This window comes from Oncorhynchus kisutch, linkage group LG13, assembly GCF_002021735.2.
Source record: "Oncorhynchus kisutch isolate 150728-3 linkage group LG13, Okis_V2, whole genome shotgun sequence".
In the NCBI taxonomy this organism is placed as follows: domain Eukaryota; kingdom Metazoa; phylum Chordata; class Actinopteri; order Salmoniformes; family Salmonidae; genus Oncorhynchus; species Oncorhynchus kisutch.
In genome coordinates, this window is record NC_034186.2 from 55499367 (window position 1) to 55523044 (window position 23678).

General features: G+C 39.1%; 1 protein-coding gene across 4 annotated transcripts; it reads right to left on the minus strand.

The window, feature by feature from the left end:
* Positions 1-4461: 4461 nt before the first annotated feature.
* Positions 4462-22745, minus strand: LOC109902156 (SH3 domain-containing kinase-binding protein 1-like). Of its 4 annotated transcripts, none has more exons than XM_020498274.2 (17): positions 22617-22744; positions 21287-21444; positions 20943-21000; positions 20288-20397; positions 19223-19313; positions 19045-19106; positions 18888-18933; positions 17705-17799; positions 16099-16200; positions 15540-15591; positions 10675-10725; positions 10343-10466; positions 8696-8861; positions 7764-7817; positions 7325-7515; positions 6859-6922; positions 4462-6549 (listed from the first exon to the last, which is right to left on the minus strand). In XM_020498274.2, exons 1-17 carry the CDS (start codon positions 22618-22620, stop codon positions 6517-6519), a joined length of 1461 nt encoding a protein of 486 aa, XP_020353863.1. In that variant the 5' UTR covers positions 22621-22744; the 3' UTR covers positions 4462-6516. The 4 variants fall into 4 exon arrangements, with proteins under 4 accessions (XP_020353863.1, XP_020353862.1, XP_020353864.1 ...); XM_020498273.2 differs by having other exon boundaries at positions 20288-20400; XM_020498275.2 differs by lacking the exon at positions 7764-7817 and having other exon boundaries at positions 20288-20400; positions 22617-22745.
* Positions 22746-23678: the final 933 nt, after the last annotated feature.

The window sequence follows — 23678 nt, forward strand, 5'->3', positions numbered from 1 at the left end:
ATACTATAAATCAAATCAAATGAGAGGGTATGTCAGTACATTACAGAACATTCAATTAGATGAAATAGTATGGCAATTAAACTGGAAATATATGAACGTTATTCAGTGCAATTTTCACGGTCCAATGTTGATCATCGAAGACACTGAGGTATTTATTTCCATTTAATAAGGCCTTAAATGCTTAATGTATAATCGAGTGTCACACCATATAAAGGGTGGCAGAATGGTCATGCCACAATTTGCAAAGTACCAAATGTGCAGACCTGTTATATCATCACCCTTACTGTATATAGTGACATTTGCATCTACGTAGGGCTTCATCAAGCTGAATAAGTTATTGTATGACTAAATGTGTCAATTGCTATTTTTTTTCTCCATCTGACATGTTATCAATCCCAGTGGTAGTAATTGAGTTGAGTTGAGAATAGAGGTTCTTCAAAGCAAATCTTCCCAGCAGACAATTTCTGGTTACCTTCTTATTCCCAGAACATTAGCAGTTTTGAGAATGTTAAAATGACAACGTTTGACAGAGGTTCCCAGGGACGATCCCATGACATAGCTATTTTCCCCATTAATGTCTCTGACGTTGTAGTTGTTAACTGTTTGCCGGGTTTGACTCATACCGATTATACGACTGTGAAGAAAAACACATGGACAAAAAAAAAAATCTATGAATGAGTCAAAGAGGAGTTTCAAAACGCTAAGATGAGGAAACTCCAATCAGGATGGACCACACAGAGAACCACAACGCTGTGGGAAAGTTTCTGACTCGCACACCGAGAGCATCTGAACATCGTAGAAAGGGTAAAACAACAACAGCAGCACACGCGCTCTATTCCTCCCCAATGTAACGGGTTAACCCCTTCATGTTGTTCACCCTTCATGTTGTTCACAGACGATTCTATAGACTAGCATAATCGGGCAATTTTGCAATTGAGAATCAAATCAAAATGCCACAAACCATACATCTCTGGAGTTCCATTGTTTCCTTGGAAAAACAAACCATGGCCCTGTTTGAATACTTTAGAAATGCATCCTTCCTTCCTCGTTTCCTCGTAAGCACAGATCTATAAGTGATTGGATAGGTGGAAGTAAGGTTACCACCCTATTAGTTTCACCAATGCAACCAAGTCAGATCTGTGATTACTTCAAGGAAGATAGGAAGGAATGTACTTTTCTCGCTTGGAGTTTGCCAAAAGGCACCTAACGGATTCTCAGATCATGAGAAACAAGATTCTCTGGTCTGATGAAACCAAGATTGGAAGTAGCAGAATTGATCCGATTTTATTCGATTTTGATTGAATTATTTGGCCTGAATGCCAAGCATCACGTCTGGAGGAAACCTGGCAACATCCCTACGGTGAAGAATGGTGGTGGCAGCATCATGTTGTGGGAATGTTTTTCAGCGGCAGGGACTGAGAGACTAGTCAGGATCGAGGCAAAGATGAACAGAGAAAATTGCAGAGAGCTCCTTGATGAATACCTGCTCCAGAGTGCTCAGGTTCACCTTCCAACAGGACAATGACCCTAAGCACATGACCCTAAGACAATGCAGGAGTGGCTTCGGGACAAGTCTCTGAATGTCCTTGAGAAGACCAGCCAGAGCCTGGACTTGAACCAGATCAAACATCTCTGGAGAGACCTGAAAAAAGCTGTGGAGCATGTAAAGGGTCTGAATACTTATGTAAATGTAATATTTCTATTTTGTTATTAGCAAACATTTCTAAAAACCAGTTTTTGCTTTGTCGTCATGGAGTTGTGTGTAGTTTGATGAGAGGGGGGAATTATTTAATCCATTTTAGAATAAGGCTGTAACCTAACAAAATACATACATACATATACATACACCACCACTCAAAAGTTTGGACACACCTACTCATTCAAGGGTCATCAAGGCAAAGGGTGGCTGCTTTGAAGAATCTCAAACATAAAATATATTTAGATTTGTTTAACAAAATAGCAAAAATAAAGAAAAACCCTTGAATGAGTAGGTGTATCCAAATTTTGACTGGCACTGTACATACATACATACATACATATACATACATATACATACATATACATACATATACATACATATACATACATATACATACATATACATACATATACATACATATACAACCGTTTTTTTATTTTATTTTTATTTTTTTAACCTTTATTTAACTAGGCAAGTCAGTTAAGAACAAATTCTTATTTTCAATGACGGCCTAGGAACAGTGGGTTAACTGCCTGTTCAAGGGCAGAACGACAGATTTTGTACTTTGTCAGCTCGGGGATTTGAACTTGCAACCTTTCGGTTACTAGTCCAATGCTCTAACCACTAGGCTACACTGCCGCCCCCGTTCAAAAGTTTGGGGTCACTTAGAAATGTCCTTGTTTTTGAAAGAAAAGCAAATGTTTTGTCCATTAAAATAGCATCAAATAGATCAGAAATACAGTGTAGACTATGTTAATGTTGTAAATGACTATTGTAGCTGGAAACAAACGTCTCACAAGTCGTCAACTGGCAGCTTCATTAAATAGTACCCACCAAACACCAGTCTCAAAGTCAAGAGAAAAGAGGCGACTCCAGGATGCTGGCCTTCTAGGCAGAGTTGCAAAGAAAAAGCCATATCTCAGACTGGCCAATAAAAATAAAATAATGGCAAAAGAACACAGACACTGGAGGAACTCTGCCTAGAAGGCCAGCATCCAGGAGTCTCCTCTTCACTCTTGATGTTGAGACTGGTGTTTTGCTGGTATTATTTAATGAAGCTGCCAGTTGAGGACTTGTGAGGCATCTGTTTCTCAAACTAGACAGTCTAATGTACTTGTCCTCTTGCTCAGTTGTGCACCGGGGCCTCCCACTCCTCTTTCTTTTCTGGTTTGAGCCAGTTTGCGCTGTTCTGTGAAAGAAGTAGTACACGTTGTACGAAATCTTCAGGTTCTTGGCAATTTTTTGCATGGAATAGAATTCATTTCTCAGAACAAGAATAGACTGACGAGTTTCAGAAGAAAGTTATTTGTTTCTGGCCATTTTGAGGCTGTAATCGTACCCACAAATGCCATTGCTCCAGATACTCAACTCGTCTAAAGAAGGCCAGTTGTATGGCTTCTTTAATCAGAACAACAGTTTTCAGCTATGCTAACATAATTGCAAAAGGGTTTTCTAATGGTTGCTGATAATGGGCCTCTGTACGCCTATGTAGATATTCCATTAAAAATCAGCCGTTTCCAGTTACAATAGTCATTTACAACATTAACAATGTCAACACTGTATTTCTGATCAATTTTATGTTATTTTAATGGACAAAACATTTGCTTTTCTTTCAAAAACAAGGACATTTCTAAGTGACCCTAAACTTTTGAACGGTAGTGTATATAAAAAGGGTCTGATACGGACAGAAAGAGAACAGCTTTCCTCTTCTGTGGAGAGGAAATGAGGGATGAGGAGAGGGCACGAGCTACATAGATAAGCTGGTTAACCTCCAGGAAATGACAACAAAGCCATTTTTTTTTTTAAATGTGTCATTGCGTCGATAAGGAGCCACAAGGGTATATATATATATATATATATATACACACATCTTTTTTTCCTGTATTATTTTCCTCTAACCCTCCCATCCCTCCCCTAATTGGAGTAAACTATTGAAAAAACAACCCTTAGGCTTCTACTTCCAGCTTATACACACTATATACATTTTACAGGAAACAATCTATTTTACAATAGTTATATTTTGTTTGTTTTTAGTCCTATTCTTCCTCTACCCTCAACCTCTCCCATCTATTTCTAATGTTTGACATTTGACATATATTTTTAACTATTCTGTTTCACAAAAGTTCTGAACCTATATAGGAAGGAATGATTGACAAAGGCATTCAAAAAGGGCCCATGTCTTTTGAATGAAATGACAGTCACCAGTGACAACTGTACTGTTTGTGACTTGTGGCTCCTTATCAACGCAATGACACATGTAAAAAAAAAATGGCTTTGTTGTCATTTCCTGGAGGTTAACCAGCTTATCTATGTAGCTCGTGCCCTCTCCTCATCCCTCATTTCCTCTCCACAGAAGAGGAAAGCTGTTCTCTTTCTGTCTGTATCAGACCCTTTTTTATGAAGGCTAATTTTAGTTTACATTTGACCCTTCTCCAAATCTTATATCTGGCTCCATGCCTCCATGCCTGATACCATTTCTCTCCTCCCAAATCCCTCCTTTTTAACAGTAACTGTTTCCCTTTAAAATAGAATGTTCTGGACTAATGAAAAGGCTGTCTATTGTCTCTTTGGTTGATTATGGGGTTTCAAGAAGTTGCAAAATGTATGTGTTTAATGGAAATGCCTGTGCTGTAACAGTTATGATTAGTGACCTATCAAATATGTTTCATGAAGTACAGTTTTCAGTTGTCTTTGCAGGTCCATAAGGATGAAGGATCACTTTCAAAAGGCCTTATGTGAAAGAAATGATGAAAATACTGCCGTACCAACAAACCCTATTTATTTACTTTAGTTTATTTCATGTTACACTAGCAGTTTTAGCCCGAGAGGGAATATGCAGTCCATCACACGTATTCAATGCCATTTTTTAAAATAGTTTGTTCCCATGGCAGTTTCAGAAGCCCACTCTCTCTAATGTGTTCCAGATGCTCTCCAGATGTGCTTTCCAGCTCACAGACTTCCCGGGCAGTGCCAGAAGCATGTCGCCAATGCCGAGACGGGAGAAACAGATCTATAGGGCTCACTCAAGAGAAGCCAAAGGCCTAAAATGGTAACAACAAATACTGATATCTCATCAAATATCCGACAGTAAATCTCTCCTTGTTTGTCTTCCTTCATCCTCTGTTTTTGTTCACTGTGATGAGTCAACTTGTTTCTGCTTTCAGTATGCTAAGTTAATGTTCTGGTGTGATGTTCCACTTTTATCCAGCTGAAAAAGTATAATACCGACATGCTTCACTGGCGGATCACTTCATTTCAGTGTGTTTGTATTTTCAAGGTTTTAATTAGTTTCACTTTACCCTTTATATGACTAATTTAACATTTAGATCACAAGTGTGACCCCCTGGCACCTATTCTTAAAGACACATCCAAAAAAGAGAAAAGGGTTAATTTATACAGAATTAACTTATATAGTTTTGTTTTTGTGGCCTGAAAGCCAACTACAATGCAGCACTGAATTCACAACAGTAGTACAAAGGTGCCTCCCAATGGATGCATGCAGCATTGCAGAATAGTTGCTGAGTCACTGGAGTATTTTGGACAGGTATTATTTTATATTTTATAAAAGAGACATAAAATAGTTACTCTTATATACAATGTTTACACAAAAGATACAAGTAGTTTGTTAAGTTGACTCATGTTCCGCAAACACAGTGCTTCAAAATATTGCAAACACTTGTGCTTCAAAACATGCTCATAAAAATAAGAAATATGCTTTTACAGGAAAATAATCACTGAGAAACGTGGCCCACATTCAATGTATAAAACCAGTCCTCTGTATTTTCGGTTGGTGTTGTTCTTTCAATGAAATATACAATATCATCAATATAAAATAAAACATATTTTCTATCCAAAGGCCGGGATTCAATGCAAGGCGTTGTTAAAGCACGGCACACTATAACATACTTTTAAAAGTGATTTAGGCTTGGTCCAACGTGTGCAGTGTTTACCATGTAAATATTGGGTGAAAGTCCTTTAAAAGACACATTATCAGTTGTATTGTGCACTGCGCTGTAACCCATCTTGAATTGAATCCCGGCTACAAAGTATTTTGGTCGATCTATACAAAGCATTTTGGCCCCCTGCCAATTTTGGTCCCTTGCCAATCAAGTCCAGAATGCCCTCAAACAAAATGGAAGACTACAATCTATGTCTGTATTCACTCGTTATCGCAAAAGTATCGCGGAAGGTCCGTGTTAAAATGTAAAGGTATATTTCGGGATTTTGGCAATGAATCCCTTTATCTATTTCCCCAGAGTCAGATGTACTCAATGTTAGAGGTAGTTTTGTGAGCCAGTGCTAACTAGAGTTAGGCCAATGGCTGGAAGTCTATGGTATCTACTAGCATGCTACTAGCATGCTAGTAGATACTTCCAGTCATTGCACTAACGCTAGTTAGTAATTGCACTAATGCTAGTTAGCAAATTCTTTCAAACTGCACATAGAGACATAAAAATGGTATCCACGGGTTCATCTGACGCCGGGGAAGTAGATAAAAGACTTCATTGCCAAAATCCCAAAGTATCCCTTTAAAGGTAATTGCCGATGCAGCGTTTACCTTAAATGCAAACGTTGGAACATTGCCTTTACATTTTTAAGCGGATCTTCCGTGATACTTCAGAGATCCGGATTGATTCCAGCCCTTAATGTGGCCACAGCTGGTTTGTCTGCAGAGGAAGTAGACATGCATCCTTTCTTTCTTCTCTTTGCACTCCAACGCCAGGAACATTTTGAATTTCACTTCAAGTTTGTGTTCAAGGGAATGACATTACAGAGCCTGACTTAGATGTACCGCCCGGTCATGGTGTCAGTTGAGATTAATGTTTAGTCCTAAGACCATGTACCTCCTCCTGAACAGGGGAAACATTGTGATAATATTCAGTTAAGTCAAAAGCTTGTGTTTATGCTCCAAACATTGTATGTTCCACTGTATGTTCAAAACAAGTCATGCTAACCTCTCACTATTACAATAACAGGGGAGATTAGCATGTCATGGGGGTATGCTATTTGTGCGATATTTGTGCAATATTTATGTGCTATTTAACAGTCTGCACCTCATAGTCATAGTATCATTTCATATTCAAAAGTGCTGGAGTACAGAGCCAAAAGAACAATATTGTCCCAATACTTTTGGAGCTCACTGTAAATATTCCACGTACCTGCAGCGCCACACGTTTGTTTCTCTCGTCTCTCAGTTCCTCTTTCAGTTCCTGTATGTCTCGTCTACAAGGAGAGAACAGAAAATATATCAATCGATGCACTAAGAGGTCAAAGAAGAGTTCGAAAAGGATGGAATGGTTTACATTTTTGGCAGGAGAGATGTAGCCTGGCTAACCCATACTGAATTGTTTCAACAATGGTGAGCCCAGCATTCAGTCTGGTTTAACCAGGCTATGAGAGGTCTGACTGGAAGTGTACAGAGACTTTTTCCTGTGTTTCCAGTTTTGCATTTTGCCTTCAGCACCTTCACTAATCGTTTTTTGGGTGTGCTGTAGATTCTACCTATTATCAAAATCGTTGAAAATAGCTTGGTGGAACAATTGAACAAACGGGTTAATGTCCCAGATTCCTCAAGTTTTCCCCCTGGTTATCTAGAAGTCTGAATAAATGGGTAATACTACTCACTCATGTCTGTTTTGCAGCAGCTCCAGAACCATCTTCAGCTCCCTGACCTCAGCGTGTAGGCTGTCCAGACAAGGCTTCTCCTCCTGGGTTGCCCTGGCCTCCACTACAGCCTTGGGAAGTGCTAGCCTGGAAGGTACTGGATTCTTGGTAGAATGCTCAGGCTTGGATGGTGGTGAATGACTTTCTGAAATCTGCAATGTATAGGCAAGGTATCTCTCAGTTTGATTGTCAAGGGTTGACAGGTCCAGAATTCAAGCCCTTGAAAATCTATTCAATCTCAGTAAGCCTATTTAAAGTCAGTTGTTACTTTGTGGCTAATTTATACTTTGAGAGAGATACATTGCCGTTATGTTAATTTTGTGTTCTATGTACTTGCCAGCAAGGCCTAACATGATGATAGAGTATTCATGTATATGGAATCAAAGTCAATTTTGCAAACCTCCAGCAGTTTAGGCAATTTCTCTGCTTCTGTCTGGTCCCTGCCACTCAGAGCCTAGGGTTAGAACAACAACAATGACCTTAATGACGATTTCTTTTTAAGAGTCATTCCTCACATCATGGCCTCACTAACCTTTCATGGCATGCAACTTGTCAAGCCACTTATGAACAGGCCATCTCTCTCTCTGGGCGGGTGAGTTCAGACTTAGTGGGCCAGATGGGCCACGTCATACGAGCGAATAGTCCTCAGGGAAACTCTGGAGGAATGTAATCTAACAGGGGCCACTATTCTCCACTGATATGCCCCTATGACTGTGATGACAATGATTCCTCTAGGCAGATATGTACTTGTGACATTAGAAAATGACATCAGACTAACCAGGGAATGTATCATCATCTCTATGCTAACCTGGGGTTGTGGGTTCATAATGTCACATGATGAGTATTGGGCCACGCTGCCCCCCTGTGGTTTCAGAGTGGATGTGGAGTATAGTGTGCACCTTTGGGCAGATAGGGACTGGTAGCGTCATGACAATAGACAAATCAGGGATTGTATCATCATCGCTATGATATCCTAAGAGCTGGGGGGGTCTACTGTCATGCGTCATGTGATTAAGCCACATTGTCTCCCTGTGGTTTCAGAGGAAACATAACAGTGTGTGGTGTCCATGTTAGGACACACATACGACAATGACACTAACTCAAAGTAACTCTGACAGATTCCATGGATGTGTGACTGTTCTAACATGTGATCTGTCCTAAATCAAATCAAATACCATTATTTTGGTTGCATACACATATTTAGTAAATGTCATTGTGGGTGTAGCGAAATGCTTCTGTTCCTAGTATGTCATAATATGTACACTGTACAGAGGTGCATTCTGTAACATAATAATATTAATAATAATACAATAAGGAATATTGTCGCCATACCTGTGGACTGGAGACAAGGGCTGATGGGGGTCGTCTCTGTGGGGGTTTGGCTCTGTTGGCTGTGGGGTGACTCAGTTTCTCAGGGGACACCTCCACTCCGTCAAACTGGTCCGAGTTGCTGTCCTCTGAACATTTTGGTGAAAGAGGAAGGAGGTCACCATTGGCTCTAATGGGGGAAAATAGGAATTTTTTTCAGAGATATTAAACTTTCATTATTTCAGGCCTACACTGGTTGATTCATAAGGTTAACTAGACCCAAAAATCTATGATGTAAAGAAAGAAAACTGAAACATATGCTTCATTTTCTACAGTTGAGATTTTCTTTTGATGAAAATTGTTGTGGTTTAGTGTGGAAAAAGTGGCATCCTGTTTCCTGTTGCATGTTTTAAGAGGCAGGTGGTGATGTACTGCATATTGAAACCTCAGTGAGTTAATGTTTAGCCAAGCATTAAGACTTCCCCTTTCAACGTCCACACCCTCACTAGAACAAAAAGACGCAATAGCTTTTAATAAAATATACAAACTTGTTTGACCTGATATAATCCAAAGTGAATTTGACAAATAAGCAAAATGCTTTTAGCCAAGCCCACACTATCATTGCATTGCCTCCAACATTTTACAGTTACTTGGAAAGAACAGTTCCGAATGGCTTTTTCTTCTTTGTTTTCCCAGTCGTGTTTGTGTGTGTGTGTGTGTGTGTGTGTGTGTGTGTGTGTGTGTGTGTGTGTGTGTGTGTGTGTGTGTGTGTGTGTGTGTGTGTGTGTGTGTGTGTGTGTGTGTGTGTGTGTGTGTGTGTGTGTGTGTGTGTGCGTGTGTGTTTGTTCAGGAAACAGGAAATGGGCTGCTCTCGTCTGTTTAGGCCCACACTGACTCATCTGAGAGTTTCCAGTGAACCGCTCAAGGTTTGGGAATCCTGGCAATTCAGCATTAAGACATGAAGACTATGTACTATAGTAACCTAGGCACCGACCAAAACTCTCCTCCACACTCTCCTTCCTTGCCAGTTTAAATAGAATCAACAGTTTCTCTCTTGACAGAGACCTTTTGCTTTTCTTATTAGTGGCTTTTGCAATTATATATCTACTACGGCTTCCATATGAGTGCCCTATTTGTACATTCTGATCAGTAACAAAGTCTGAAAGCAATCCTTCATTTACAAGTCTGAACTATTTACATTCATACTTGATACTATGGAGTGATATTAGTGTCAACATTGGATTATGCTTGCATTCATGTTGGCACTACTATACCTCCATACTCTACCTAAATAGTTGGTGTTGACTGAGAAAAAATGTAGTTTGAGAAACAGACGCCTCACAAGTTCTCAACTGACAGCTTCATTAAATAGTACCCCGCAAAACACCAGTGTCGATGTCAACAGTGAACAGACGACTCCGGGATGCTGGCCTTCTAGGCAGAGTTCCCCTGTCCAGTGTCTGTGTTCTTTCGTCCATCTTAATCTTTTCTTTTTATTGGCCAGTCTGAGATATGGCTTTCTCTTTGCAACTCTGCCTAGAAGGCCAGCCTTTTCACTGATCAATTTTATGTTATTTTCATGGACAAAAAAAGGTTTTTCTTTCAAAAACAATGACATTTATAAGTGACACCATACTTAAAAACAGTAGTGGATATTCTAGAATCACTCACTTGCTACTACCAAACTTCAGAGGCTTGTCCTTCACTGGAGGTGGTTGTGCAGGTCTACTTGGAGCAGGGAGCTTGAATTTGGTTGGGGGATTGCTTCTCAGGTCTTTACTCTCTGGTTTCTCATCTGTGCGCACATGTGCACATTTAAGCATTGCTAGTAAGCAAACTGTACTCATATGTACTTATTAACAACACACACACCTTGGTACAATTGTAAAGCCTCATCTCCTCTGTATTTTAAAGTATCATTTAATACAACATCTGGTTAAATAAGACTACAGACACAGTAAAACTGTACTTTAATTGAATGGTATCAACATACTGTATATTACCTTTTGCTTTTGCAGGGCTGCTCTTCTCCATCGCTGAACCCTCTGCCTTGTCTAGAAGACCATAGGAGCACAAAATGCACACCATATTATACCCGGCCACAGCTATCTATCTTGCTACTGGTGTGTTGTTCTCTTCGCTACGTCAACGGTGAGTGTACATCAGCATCAAGACGCAGACCTCCAGGGTTAATAATTCTCTGCAAAAATGTACCTAGCATAATTTCATTAAAATGCAAATGAATATTCATGTAGTGCAGAAACTTTGTTACTTTTCTTCCATTTGAGTTTGATTCAATTCCAACCAGTATAGTGGCATGTGAAGCCAAGATTCTGTATGTCATAGGAGCAGGCTAGGTCACAGCTGTGTCCAATAGAATCCTACAGAATCCAACATACTGTAGTTACTGTTCCCAATAATCTCTCTTGAGAAGGCCTTGGCTTGGAGGGTGGAACTAACTTATCACAAAGGAGATCCCTCAAGTGTGAACAGCTAGGTATAATAGACTTATGGGAGTGTCTTTTGACAAAGCACAATATTCTGCCTTTCAATTACCATTTAGAGTTAACCAAGCAATTATAGTGTTTAATAAAAAAATATATTAAAAAAAGATCAACTTGAGTGCAGTTAAGGGAACTGACCCCAATACAGCCAAGTCAATAACAACATGAATCTGCATTATAGCTTTTAGCACATCTCTCAAGATACAGAGGAAGAACATGATGAGTGTCATGCTGACATGCAAGACAATAAACCACCAAAAGAGACTGGTGATGATGAATTCCACAGACTGACCAATAGTAAATGAATGGGAATAGAGCCTACCTTCTCAGTTCAAAGCACATGTAAAACTCCCTGACCAAGCCCTTCCACCAATGTGAAGCACTAGAGTTGTTGCAGAGTTGGCTGCTTGGGCCGCTTGTGAAAAGCCACTGTGACAGACAGAGCTCTCTACGGTCCCCCACCCCCTGGCTTCCTCCAAGGCATCTCAGCCAGGTCATGTGACCAACTGTATTACATTCCCCTCTCCATCATGGTGTATGACTTCCTGTGACATAACTGCAACCCCCCAGTGACACTAGACGCCAATGGGGTAGTAGGAGCGATGGGGTGGGGTGGAGGGATTCAAGTGCAGTTTTGAGTTGGGATGATATTATCTCCAAATGACTGTCAGGCCTTTTAATGTTTGAACTCAAACAGCAAGATATGCACGTTTGTTATTGTTCAGCAAGAGCCAGTGCCTCAAAACATCAATCAAAGGGGTCTTGTAGAAATAACAAACCTTTTTGAGTATTTGTGCACAGATTTCATTATTAAAATACATTATGTGATTGAAATATTGCATCTTAATGTTCTGTACTCTTTGTATTCAATTAGAAAGGCTTTATTTATTTAAAGCTGGGACGAAACATCCAGCCTAACAGCTAACTAACAGTTAGCGTCTTAAACACAAGTTGTACCGTCAGCAGAAGTGTGTGTTTGAAGCAAGATCTGGTGCACTTAGATAAAACCTGCATGTGAACCACATCCTGCTATGTGTGCTACTGACAGTCTCAAGATTGGACTCCCACATCCTCTTTACTGTTTTAGGTTTAAAAAAAAAAGTGTTTTACATGCTGTCTATCCCTCCCCACTGGGAACAAACTGGTTGAATCAACGTTGTTTGAATGTAATTTGTCAGCGTATTGTGACATGGAATCTACATGGAAACGACATTGGATTTGAAAGAAGTAATCCATGTCAACTCTAGTTTTGAGGGTTTACAACCACAGGATTATATCACCACCAAATTTCAACATCAAATATGTCGCATTTGTATCTTTAAAACAATGTCCGATCATTAGGCTAGGCAGCACCTTCTACTGGATAACTTATTTATAGCTCCCCTGTGGTCTCCCATCCAGGGTTTAAACCAAGCCCTGCTTACAGTACCAGCCAAAGGTTTGAACACTCCGAATCATTCAAAGGTTTTTCTTTAGTTAAACTATTTTCCACATTGTAGAATAATAGTGAAGACATCAAACTATGAAATAACACATATGGAGTCATGTAGTAACCAAAAAAGATATATTTGAGATTTTTGCCTTGATGACAGTTTTGCACATTCTTGGCATTCTTTCAACCAGCTTCATGAGGAATGATTTTCCAACCATCTTAAAGGAGTTCCCACATATGTTGACTGCTTTTTGCTTCACTCTGCGGTCCAACTCATCCCGAACCATCTCAATTGGGTTGAGGTCGGATGATTGTGGAGGCCAGGTCATCTGATACAGCACTCCATCAGTCTCCTCCTTGGTCAAATAGCCCTTACACAGCCTGGATGTGTGTTTTGGGTCATTGTCCTGTTGAAAAACAAATGACAGTCCCACTAAGCGCAAACCAGATGGGATGGCTTATTGCTGCAGAATGCTGTGGTAGCCATGCTGATAAAGTGCCTTGAATTCTAAATAAATCACAGACAGTGTCACCGGCAAAGCACCCCCACACCATCACACCTCCTCTTCCATGCTTCACAGTGGGAACCACACATGTGGAGATCATCCATTCACTTACTCTGCATCTCACAAAGACACGGCGGTTGGAACCAAAAATCGCAAATTTGAACTCATCAGACTAAAGGACAGATTTCCACCGGTCTAATGTCCATTGCTCGTGTTTCTTGGCCCAGGCAAGTCTCTTCTTCTTACTGGTGTCCTTTAGTAATGGTTTCTTTGCAGTAATTCGACCATGAAGGCCTGATTCACGCATTCTCCTCTAAACAGTTGATGTTGAGATGTGTTTGTTACTTGAACTCTGTGAAGCATTTATTTGGGCTGCAATCTGAGGCTGGTATCTCTAATGAACTTATCCTCTGTAGTAGAGGCAACTCTGGGTCTTTCTTTCCTGTGGCGTTCCTCATGAGAGCCAGTTTCATCATAGCGCTTGATGGTAGAAACGTTCAAATTTATTTTCAGTCTATTGACTGACCTTCATGTCTTAAAGTAATGATGGACCGTAATTTCTTTTTGCTTATTTGTGCTGTTCTTGCCATAATATGGACTTGGTCTTTTACCTATGGCTATCTTCTGTATTTCACCCCTACCTTGTCACAACACTACTGACGCATTAAGGAAAGAAATTCCACAAATTAACTTTTAACAAGACACACCTGTTCATTGAAATGCATTCCATGTGACTACTTCATGAAGCTAGTTGAGGCAATGCCAAGAGTGTGCAAAGCTGTCATCAAAGAAAAGTGTAGCTACTTTGAAGAATCTCAAATATAAAATATATTTAGATTTGTTTAACGCTTTTTTCGCTACTACATGATTCCATATGTGTTCATAGTTTTGATGTCTTCACTATTATTCTAAAATGCAGTGGTGGAAAAAGTACTACGGTAAAGGTACCTTAATAGAAAAGTAAAAGTGAAAGTCACCTCGTAAAATACTACTTGAGTAAAAGTCTAAAAGTATTTGGTTTAAAATATACGTAAGTATCAAAAATAAATTGAATTTCTGAAATATATTTATGTATCAAAAGTAAAAGTATAAATAATTTCAAATTCCTTATACTAAGCAAAGCAGACGGCATCGTTTTCTTTCTTTTTTCCTCCAACACTCAGACGTAACTTACAAATGAAGCATTTGTGTTTAGTGAGTCCGCCAGATCAGAGGCAGTAAGAATGACCAGGGATGTTCTCTTGATAAGTGTGTGAATTGGACCACTTTCCTGTCAAAATGTAACAAGTACTTTTCAGTGTCAGATTGGGAGCTTCCATTAATATCACACAAACCACATTTTAGATTGTCAAAGTATCTAACCTGTTACCGGTTACATCCATACATTTAATATAGGTGTGGTTGTGTGAATTTGAAACCAAAATAGCTGAGTATTCTGGGGCTTTCCTGCATTATATTGATCTTTAGGGGGGAGGTTTCACTTACATAAGATTTGTGAGTGTGTCTGTGGTCTGGTTTGCTAATAAAAACCTCAGTGTGGTTCAGTTACAGACAGCCGACAGACGGGCAGAGTGGATGTTAGCACAAGGCCAATATGAATCATCATCCTAGATTCAAGTGTTGATGTCATAACTTTTTTGGAGAGAATCATATGATGGTCTCTGTGAAGTAGCCAAGATCCTGATATGGTTTCAGTCTTTGCAGGATTTCCTGTAGGTCTTCATGGGTGTTAAGGTTCTGGATGTTTTGGTTGAGTAGAGAGGAGGTGAGGTGTCTCCCTGTGCCATTGTCATTCAATTTTAAAAGCTACTGTAACTTGACCATTTAGGGTCACCATACTCCCTCAACCTGAGTACAGTATTACATGTTTTGTAACATGCCTATGTTAATGTCTGTTTTCCATCTACAAGAACAGTATCTGTAAAATACAAAGACCTTGATTTGGAAATATTCAGGAAGCCATTTGGACCACACAAAATCATCTCATATTCGGCTGCTAAAACAACAACCTCACACACCCTAAAACATGAACACCGTGCCAGACTGAACACCGTGCCAGACTGAACACCAACAGTAGCAACCGTAGCCATTTCATTGTGTGAGAATTCTCTAATTCAGCTCCCATTAGCATCTCTAAATCATATTGGTGTTCATATTGGTGTGTCACAGATTGGTGTCACCATAGAATTAGGAATTAAAATACTAATACACTAATACTAATTATAATAGTAATTTATTGTGAGCTCAATGGGTGTCACAGTATGTTTTGTTGCACCAGCTATTCTGTTAAACCTCAAAAGCTCCATCGTCAGCATCTAAATCACAAGACATTCTGTACTGTCATATTGGTATCATGGATTAACTGCTGTAACCGTATATCCTGTTGCACTGGACTCTTTGTTAAAACAGGAAATTGCTGTCTTTACCTGAGCGTCTTTCCGTGCCACGGCGCGCAGGTGGTTGGCTGGTGCTCCCAGACTGGAGGAAAAGGGATGGAAAACACAACAGGTTGGCTCAGTCTCTCTTTACTGCCTATTTGCAGTAACACACACCCACTGATTAGAGCACCCAGTGATGCGAGCGGCCATTCGTATTGTCTTGTATTGTTTTATAACATTTTTATATATATATATATATATATATATATATATATATATATATATATATATATATATATATATATATATATATATATATATATATATATATATATATATATATGTATACATATATATATATATATGTATATATATATATATATGTATATATGTATTTTTATTTTTATGTCAGCCAACTGTAGATGAAGGGCTTTGTTTTTATTGACCTGTTGCGGTCTAATAAATAGCTCATGTTCATTATTGGTTGGTGTCATAGCTGCTTAGGTCAGTGTAATGTAATGGCTAAAACCACCTGGAATGTGTGGGGGGGAATTCCCATTCACAGGGCTACAGCAAGACTATTGCTGAGAACGTTTCCCTCACTCACTTGGAGACCATCTGTCGTCGGTATCACCATGACAAAGTTGTCGGGGAAAAAACCTCTGTGTCCGTTCATCTCTCCCTCCCACCAGCCCTCGTCCTCTGTTTCCTTCAGAAGGAGACATTGTGTAAAGAGCAACTCAAAAAACTACACATAGTTCAAAAAACGACAATGTCCATGAGGACCATGGTCATTGCCCACAGTGGACACTAATATTTGATCTTCAAAGTTATCATGAACCTTATAAACCTTCCACTCATAATTTGACAGTGTGGAAAAAAGTACTCAATTATCATACTTGAGTAAAAGTAAAGATTCCTTAATAGAACATTTCTCAAGTAAAAGTAAAGGTCACCCAGGAAAATACTACTTGGGTACTACTTGGGTACTACTTGGGTCTAAAAGTATATGGTTTTGAATATACTTAAGTACAGTGGTGGAAAAAGTATTCAAAAGTAAAAAGTTAAAGTTAATGCTAAACATCAAAGTCCTTATTTTTTGCAAACCAGACGGCACGATTCTCTCTTTGATATATACAGTACAAGTCAAAAGTTTGGACACACCTACTCATTCAAGGGTTTTTCTTATTTTTTTTACAGTTTTCTATATTGTAGAATAATAGTGAAGACATCAAAACTATGAAATAACACATATGGAATCATTTTGGAACCAAAAAAAGTGTAATGATGGACTGTCATTTCTCTTTGCTTTTTTGAGCTGTTCTTTTCATAATATGGGGGCTTTTTTCTGTATACCACCCCTACCTTGTCACAACACAACTGATTGGCTCAAACGTATTAATTAATTAACTTTTAACAAGGCATTAATTGAAATTCATACCTGGTGACTACCTCATGAAGCTGGTTGAGAGCATGCCAAAAGTGTGCTAAGCTGTTATCAAGGCAGAGGGTGGCTACTTTGAAGAATCTCAAATACAAAATATATTTTAATTTGTTTAACACTTTTTTGGTTACTACATGATTCAATATGTGTTATTTCATAGTTTTAATGTCCTCACTATTATTCAACAATGTAGAAAATAGTAAATAATAAAGAAAACCCCTTGAATGAGTAGGTGTGACAATACATTATTTTGATACTGTACATGCGTGAATTGGGCGACATTATTGTCCTACCATGAACATTCGAAATGTAACAAGTACTTTTGGGTGTCAGCGAAAATGTATGGGAGTAAAAAGTACATATTTTCTTTAAAAATGTATTGGAGTAAAGTTGTCAAAAATATAAAAAGTAAAGTAAAGTACAGATACCCCAAAAAACGACATACGTAATACTTTAAAGTATTTTTACTTAATGTAGTTACTTTACACTACACCACTGTAATTTGGAATATAATTTATACCACTCCCCACTTATGCAATTGTGCATGCTTTGTCGTCTAGTGGCACATATTTTCACGGAATTGCTCACAAGTCACTTAACAGGTTTGTCTGGTTGAAGAGGAGAAAAAATATTTATGAAATTGTATAACCATGTTTATACTAGTCCAAAACTGGAGCAGAATATCCTTGATTTTGGTCCCAAAAGGCATAAAGTCATGAAGGTACAGTATATTGCATTGGGGAACATGGATGACAGCATTCGTACAAACCTTGGTGATGATTGTAACAATGTCTCCCTTCTTTAGATTTAACTCATCCTCAGTCAAGGCTGGATAGTCGAACATGACTTGACAACATTCCTTCACTGAGTAGACATAATAGAGAAGGGAGTGTTATATAGAGAACCTAAGCAATGCATTGGTTGTAAAATCATGTTGAACAGACGCTGACAGTAATTTATCACAATACCTCATCATGACCAGGGGTAGGAAAAGTACCCAATTGTCATACTCAAGTAAAAGTTAGTCACCTCGTAAAATATTACTTGAGTAAAAGTCTAAAAGTATTTGGTTCTAAATATACTTAAGTATCAAAAGTAAAAGTACAATTATAAATCATTTCAAATTCCTTATATAAAGCAAACTAGATGGCACCGTTGTCTTGTTTTTAAAAGGTGAAGATAGCAAGGGGTACACTCCAAAATACATAATTTAAAAACAATGCATTTGTGTTTAGTGAGTCTGACAGATCAGAGGCAGTAGGGATGACCACTTGTTCTCTTGATAAGTGCGTGAATTGGACCATTTTCCTGTCCTGCTAAGCACTCAACATGTAATGAGTACTTTTGGGTGTCAGGGAAAATGTATGGAGTAAAAAGTACATTCTTTTCTTTAGGAATGTAGTGAAGTAAAAGTAAAAATTGCCAAAAATATAAATAGTAAAGTAAAGATACCCCAAAAAACTACTTAAGTAGTACTTTAAAGTATTTTTTACTGAAATATGAGATTAACCTGTTTAGCCTGTTTGAACCATTGACCTTTTTCCACATGAAACTGTGACATCAGGCCAGGGTGAACGTCAAAGTTTCTGTGGGCCAACACCCACATAGCCTATTAGGTAAACTGTGGGAATTACTGGCAGTCACATGCCAATGATGTGGCTGTCTATTATTTGTGGACACCTGCCTAAGTGGTAGTTTGGTCCAAAAATAGAACACTTGTCACAAGCAGAGGTCTCTGTTGTTGTAGTACATCAGAACATGTCTATATTCAGCAGAGACATTGCTTTGCAGTTTCATTCAATGTATCAAAAAGTCTCTCCCACAAGGAGGATGAATTTGATGAGGGGTACAAGGATGGACCTTTTATTTTACAATTTAAAATGTATTTCAAAATGCAGTCCACTCATTTATACGACATACATAAAGTAGGAATAAGAACTATAAAAACTTACAATTTTTTGTTTTGTTCCTAACACTCGTCCTCTGAGGTAGCTTTGTCTTAACAAAAAAAACAAATGTATTAAATTCATCAATGGCATCTCACACCTACGTTTTCAGGAGAAAAACATCCCATGTGTATTGTATATTGATTTATCTTGCATTCCATACCTCTTTACTAAACATTGTATCTGAGAGTTTGGGTCTGGTTTTGCTCTCGTTATGCTTGACATCTGAAAAAGATTGAGAAGGAAGTTCTATAAGGGTATATTGAATCAAGTCCACTCTCAGAACATGTACAGTAACTCAGCAATGCAAAAAAAATAATAATAACATTTGAAAATCCCACCTTTTGGAGAGACAAATATCTCTTTGGTGAAGTTTGATGGAAATGCTCCCACTTTACCACTTTTCATTCCCATCCACCACCCATCTTCAATCTATCAGGTGTTAGAAGAGAGAGAAGAAAAAAGAAGAGAAACAGAAATATAAGAATAGCACCGTGTAACAGAGAATGTTTCACCAATCATCCACATGCATAGGAATTCTCAAAACAGGTTTGGTCAGCATAGTGTTTACAGATGTAGGATCTTAATTTGATCGCCCGGTTGCAGGAGAACATTTCCAGGAAATGTACAACTCTGAGTGTGTTTGAGGTTTAAAAAGGTGTCTGAAGTTTGTAATTTGTTGTGAAATATCCATGAATTATAATCCACATCAGTTCTCCACTGGCTATATGAGGGGAGGGTCGGCTCATAATAACGTCTGGAACGGTGAAACCATTACCATGAGCCCGTGCTCCCCAATTAAGGTGCCACCAACCTCCTGTGATCCACATAATAACTATAATTTCCTGTTACTGCTGCAGGATTATTTTCCTGCTGTAGCAAACTGGCTCAAATGAAGAGCCTACATCTGTACACACCTCAGAGTAAAGTTGTTATGTGTGTGAGAAACGTGATTTCTTCTGGATAATCTTGGGGAAATATCAAAATGAATATGCATTGCTGGAAATGTCTGTGCAACTATTTGTTTTTCTGAGCTTTTGGAGGGGTGACATTTTAGTATCATATCTAGCTAGGCAAACAAGATAAATGATTTGTGGTTGTTTCCTCATGCTCATGAATTTGCCATTAGAGATATGATACAAAGAAAGTAAATATGATATGCCACTACAATTATGAAGTAAAAACATAAACATATCCTTCTAAAGAGAACAGCTAATGTTCTCTCCAACAAACCTACAACTAATTTACACTGACACTATAGCAGGGGTCTCAGAATAATTTGGGTCTAGGGCCTTGTTAAATTGTCTTGTGGGATATTTGTTGGAGATTCCTCCTCTAGTATGTTTGCAAGTGTTTTCCCATCCATCGATAGTCTAGCGTCAGTAATAATAAAAGCAGCACTTTACCTCTCTGAGGATCTCAATGGTCTCCCCGACAACCAGCTCCAGCTCGTCCTCATTCAAGGGACTGTAGGCAAAGGCCACCTCACACTTCCTTGTTTGCTTAATCATCCTTGCTGCTTGAACAAAGCATTGTACCAGCCACAAGATTAGTCAAAACTGTTCTTATTTTTCTAAAGTAATAGTTAAAACTAATGATGAATAGAAATTCAGTAGAGAAATGTAGAAGTCAACAAATACAGAAGTCTCAACATGATCACTTATAGACTCCAGACTCAAAGCATGACTAGAAGAATTGAAGCTTTGTCGTGTTGTAACTAATTGAATCCCTCAAAGGGACTGTGCCTTAACAGTAGACTCTGTGTGGTTTTTAATCGGTTCCTTCTTTGTACATTATAATTAAGCTTGGTGCTAGCAGGCGAGGCTGTATATCTGCACAAGGCCTTTAATTTGTTTGAGCCTGTCGTGCTGACAAAGTGTGTGTGTATCTCGATGGGCACGAACCAAAACACTTCCACATTTCAGCACAAAACAGGGTTCGTGTTTGATAGACTGGGAAACATATCTGGATCCAGTTTAAGCTACAGATCCAAGTTATGGGAAACACAATAAACAGAGTAACATGGTAGTGGAGGTTTAAAGCCATTGGAGAGTGACATACATTTCCGTATGCTTCTTGGTTCCCTCTTGCTGTCACCGATCAAATACACTGGCACCTCCTGTGTGGGAAATAAAATATACAGACACATACAATGAAAAAGCTAACGAGTCAAGTAATACAGTATACAACGGGTAGTTCATGAAAATGCACAAACAGTAGGCTGATCAGAGATGTGGTCAAACGGATTTCAAATCAGTCAAGGAAGGAAGTAAACTGAAATGATGGAATTTCAGTTCCTTGACAGATTATCATTTCATCTGACTTTGTTGACTGAATTGAGATGGTATTAATCCTAATCCTGGGACTGAAGGCATGAAGGCAAACTCTTGATGGACATACCGTACCTTGACGAAGTTAGAGGGGAAGATGCCCCTCTTGCCCCTCAGTTCCCCCTCCAGCCAGCCCTCCTCGCTGGCATTGGAGACACTCGTCACTACGTCTCCCACCTGCACCGTCATCTCATCTCCCATTGTGCTCTCAAAGGCTATCAGCACCAGCACCTCTGAGACACACAAATAGGGGAGGAGGGGGAAGAGAATATGATGTTGCAAGTTTCATTCTCTTTTCAAACAGACCGAACAACATTGCTTGAGGAACTGCAGTTAATTAGAGTCATTTAACAAATAATGTGGCCCAACATTTAGAAGGTTAACACCATAGTCTGGTAACTCAAACACTTAGGGAGGAGGAGAGAGATTACGTGGACCCTTTTCACACTATTGTGCTGATCCAAACCGTACTGTGCTGGCATGGATATTGCCTTTCACATTGTCCTCTCTAGCATGGCTTTGGCAACTATGGTGGGTATATAACCAGCTTGTTTGACTCAGCTTGGCTGCATAGTGTGAGAAGGGTAATGGTATTGCGAGATTATTTGGACTCATTAGACAGGTAATGTGCCCCAACATCTAGAACGGCAATGCTTGTTTCAACAGGCTATGTGGTATGTTCCATGCAAGGCTGGAGGAGAGTAGTAGAGTTGCAATGGACAACAATGTGATATCAAGATTATTGTGCTTGGAACATACAGCAAATCATAGGCAAGAAAAGCTTTTGTTTTTTCTGACTAAAGGCCTTTGTAAACCAAATCAGTCTCCTGTAGCATATTTGTGTTTGAACAACATGCACAGGTATGTAAACCAAGGTTACAGTACAGTACTGGGGCAGAAAAATGGATATCAAACATTACAGTTTGGAATTTGCCCTGGGATAGTGAAAAGATTTCTGTTCAAGTCGTTTTTATTACCACACACACCCATTGCCTACACACCCATTATCCACTGCTAGTACTAGTGCTAACCTGTTTACCTGGCTTTAGGCATTTATGTCAATGTTAGCTATGAAGCAACCCTGCAACACCAAATGCAAAAGTATAGTGGACACCCAGAGACCTACTACCCCTTTGTTTTCTGGAAAATAAATAAGAAAGATCATTATCTCTGTTGTCTAATGACAAAGAGGGTGTATAATCTAGACACACGAACAGGCTCTGGTATACTAAAACCACCTCCACTCGCAACTATTATTTGGGAATACAAAATGACCATACATTTTCTAAACTATAGTTCTTGTCAATTGCCCTGAACATAACTGATTGATTGACAGACATTGTAAACATTCCCCAAAACCCTTCTAGACCCTGCTGAATGGACCGCACATTTACAATGCACTTACCCATGACTTCTTAGAAAGCTTTACTCTCTCTTCTAGACGTTTATGTAAATCCTCTTCAGAGGACAGACAGACACCTCATGCTAGAGAAGGAGAACTGAAAGAAAGTATTGCCCAAGAAGCAAAGCTATATATGGCTAGCCAGGGCCCTCCTTCCCTCTAGTCATTCATTAACATCTACTTCGGCTAGTCATGACAAGCCACCAGCCAGGAGGACGACGGGTCAGAGAGAGCAAGCGAGAGAGTAAGAGGAGAGAGAGCAGGTGGGACAGGTTTCTATTTGGAGAGAGACGATAGGCAAGGGTGAAAAATAATATGGCCACATATTTTCAGCTGTAAAAGTAACTGTCATACATCGTATGGGAAAGAAACAAGAGTCACAATATGTCAATGTGACGTAATGATGTGTGTACTGTGTGTGTGTGTGTGTGTGTGTGTGTGTACCCCTTACGGTAGAATAGGTGTCCATTCATAGAGAAGCTTACATTGGAGATAGCAGATTTCGGGGTGGCAGGGTAGCCTAGTGGTTAGAGCGTTGGACTAGTAGCCCAAAAAAGTTGCAAGTTCAAATCCCCCAGCTGACAAGGTACAAATCTGTCATTCTGCCCCTGAACAGGCAGTTAAACCACTGTTCCTAGGCCGTCATTGAAAATAAGAATTTGTTCTTAACTGACTTGCCTAGTTAAATAAAGTTAAAATAAATAATAAATAAAAGATAACGAGCATGCTTGACTGAACAACTCTGCAATGGTTTGCATGAAAAGGACATTGCTGCAGCAAAAAAGAAAGAAATTGCATTACTCTCTCAAGGTATTGAACATGTGTCTTGGAGGCTCCAGGCGGCAATATGTGAAAATGTTCACCCTCCATTGCTAATACTGTTTCACCACATCGAATGGTTTCCCGTTAAATATTATCTAGCTCATGTTTACTCATGTTGACCTATATCGTCACAGAAAGAATACTACAGCAACAGGATTGAAATGTTTAGTCCATAACGTTGATTAAATGGTGGCTAGGCTATTAGCTGGACTAAAGTAGGCTATGTGAACGTGCAATACTGTT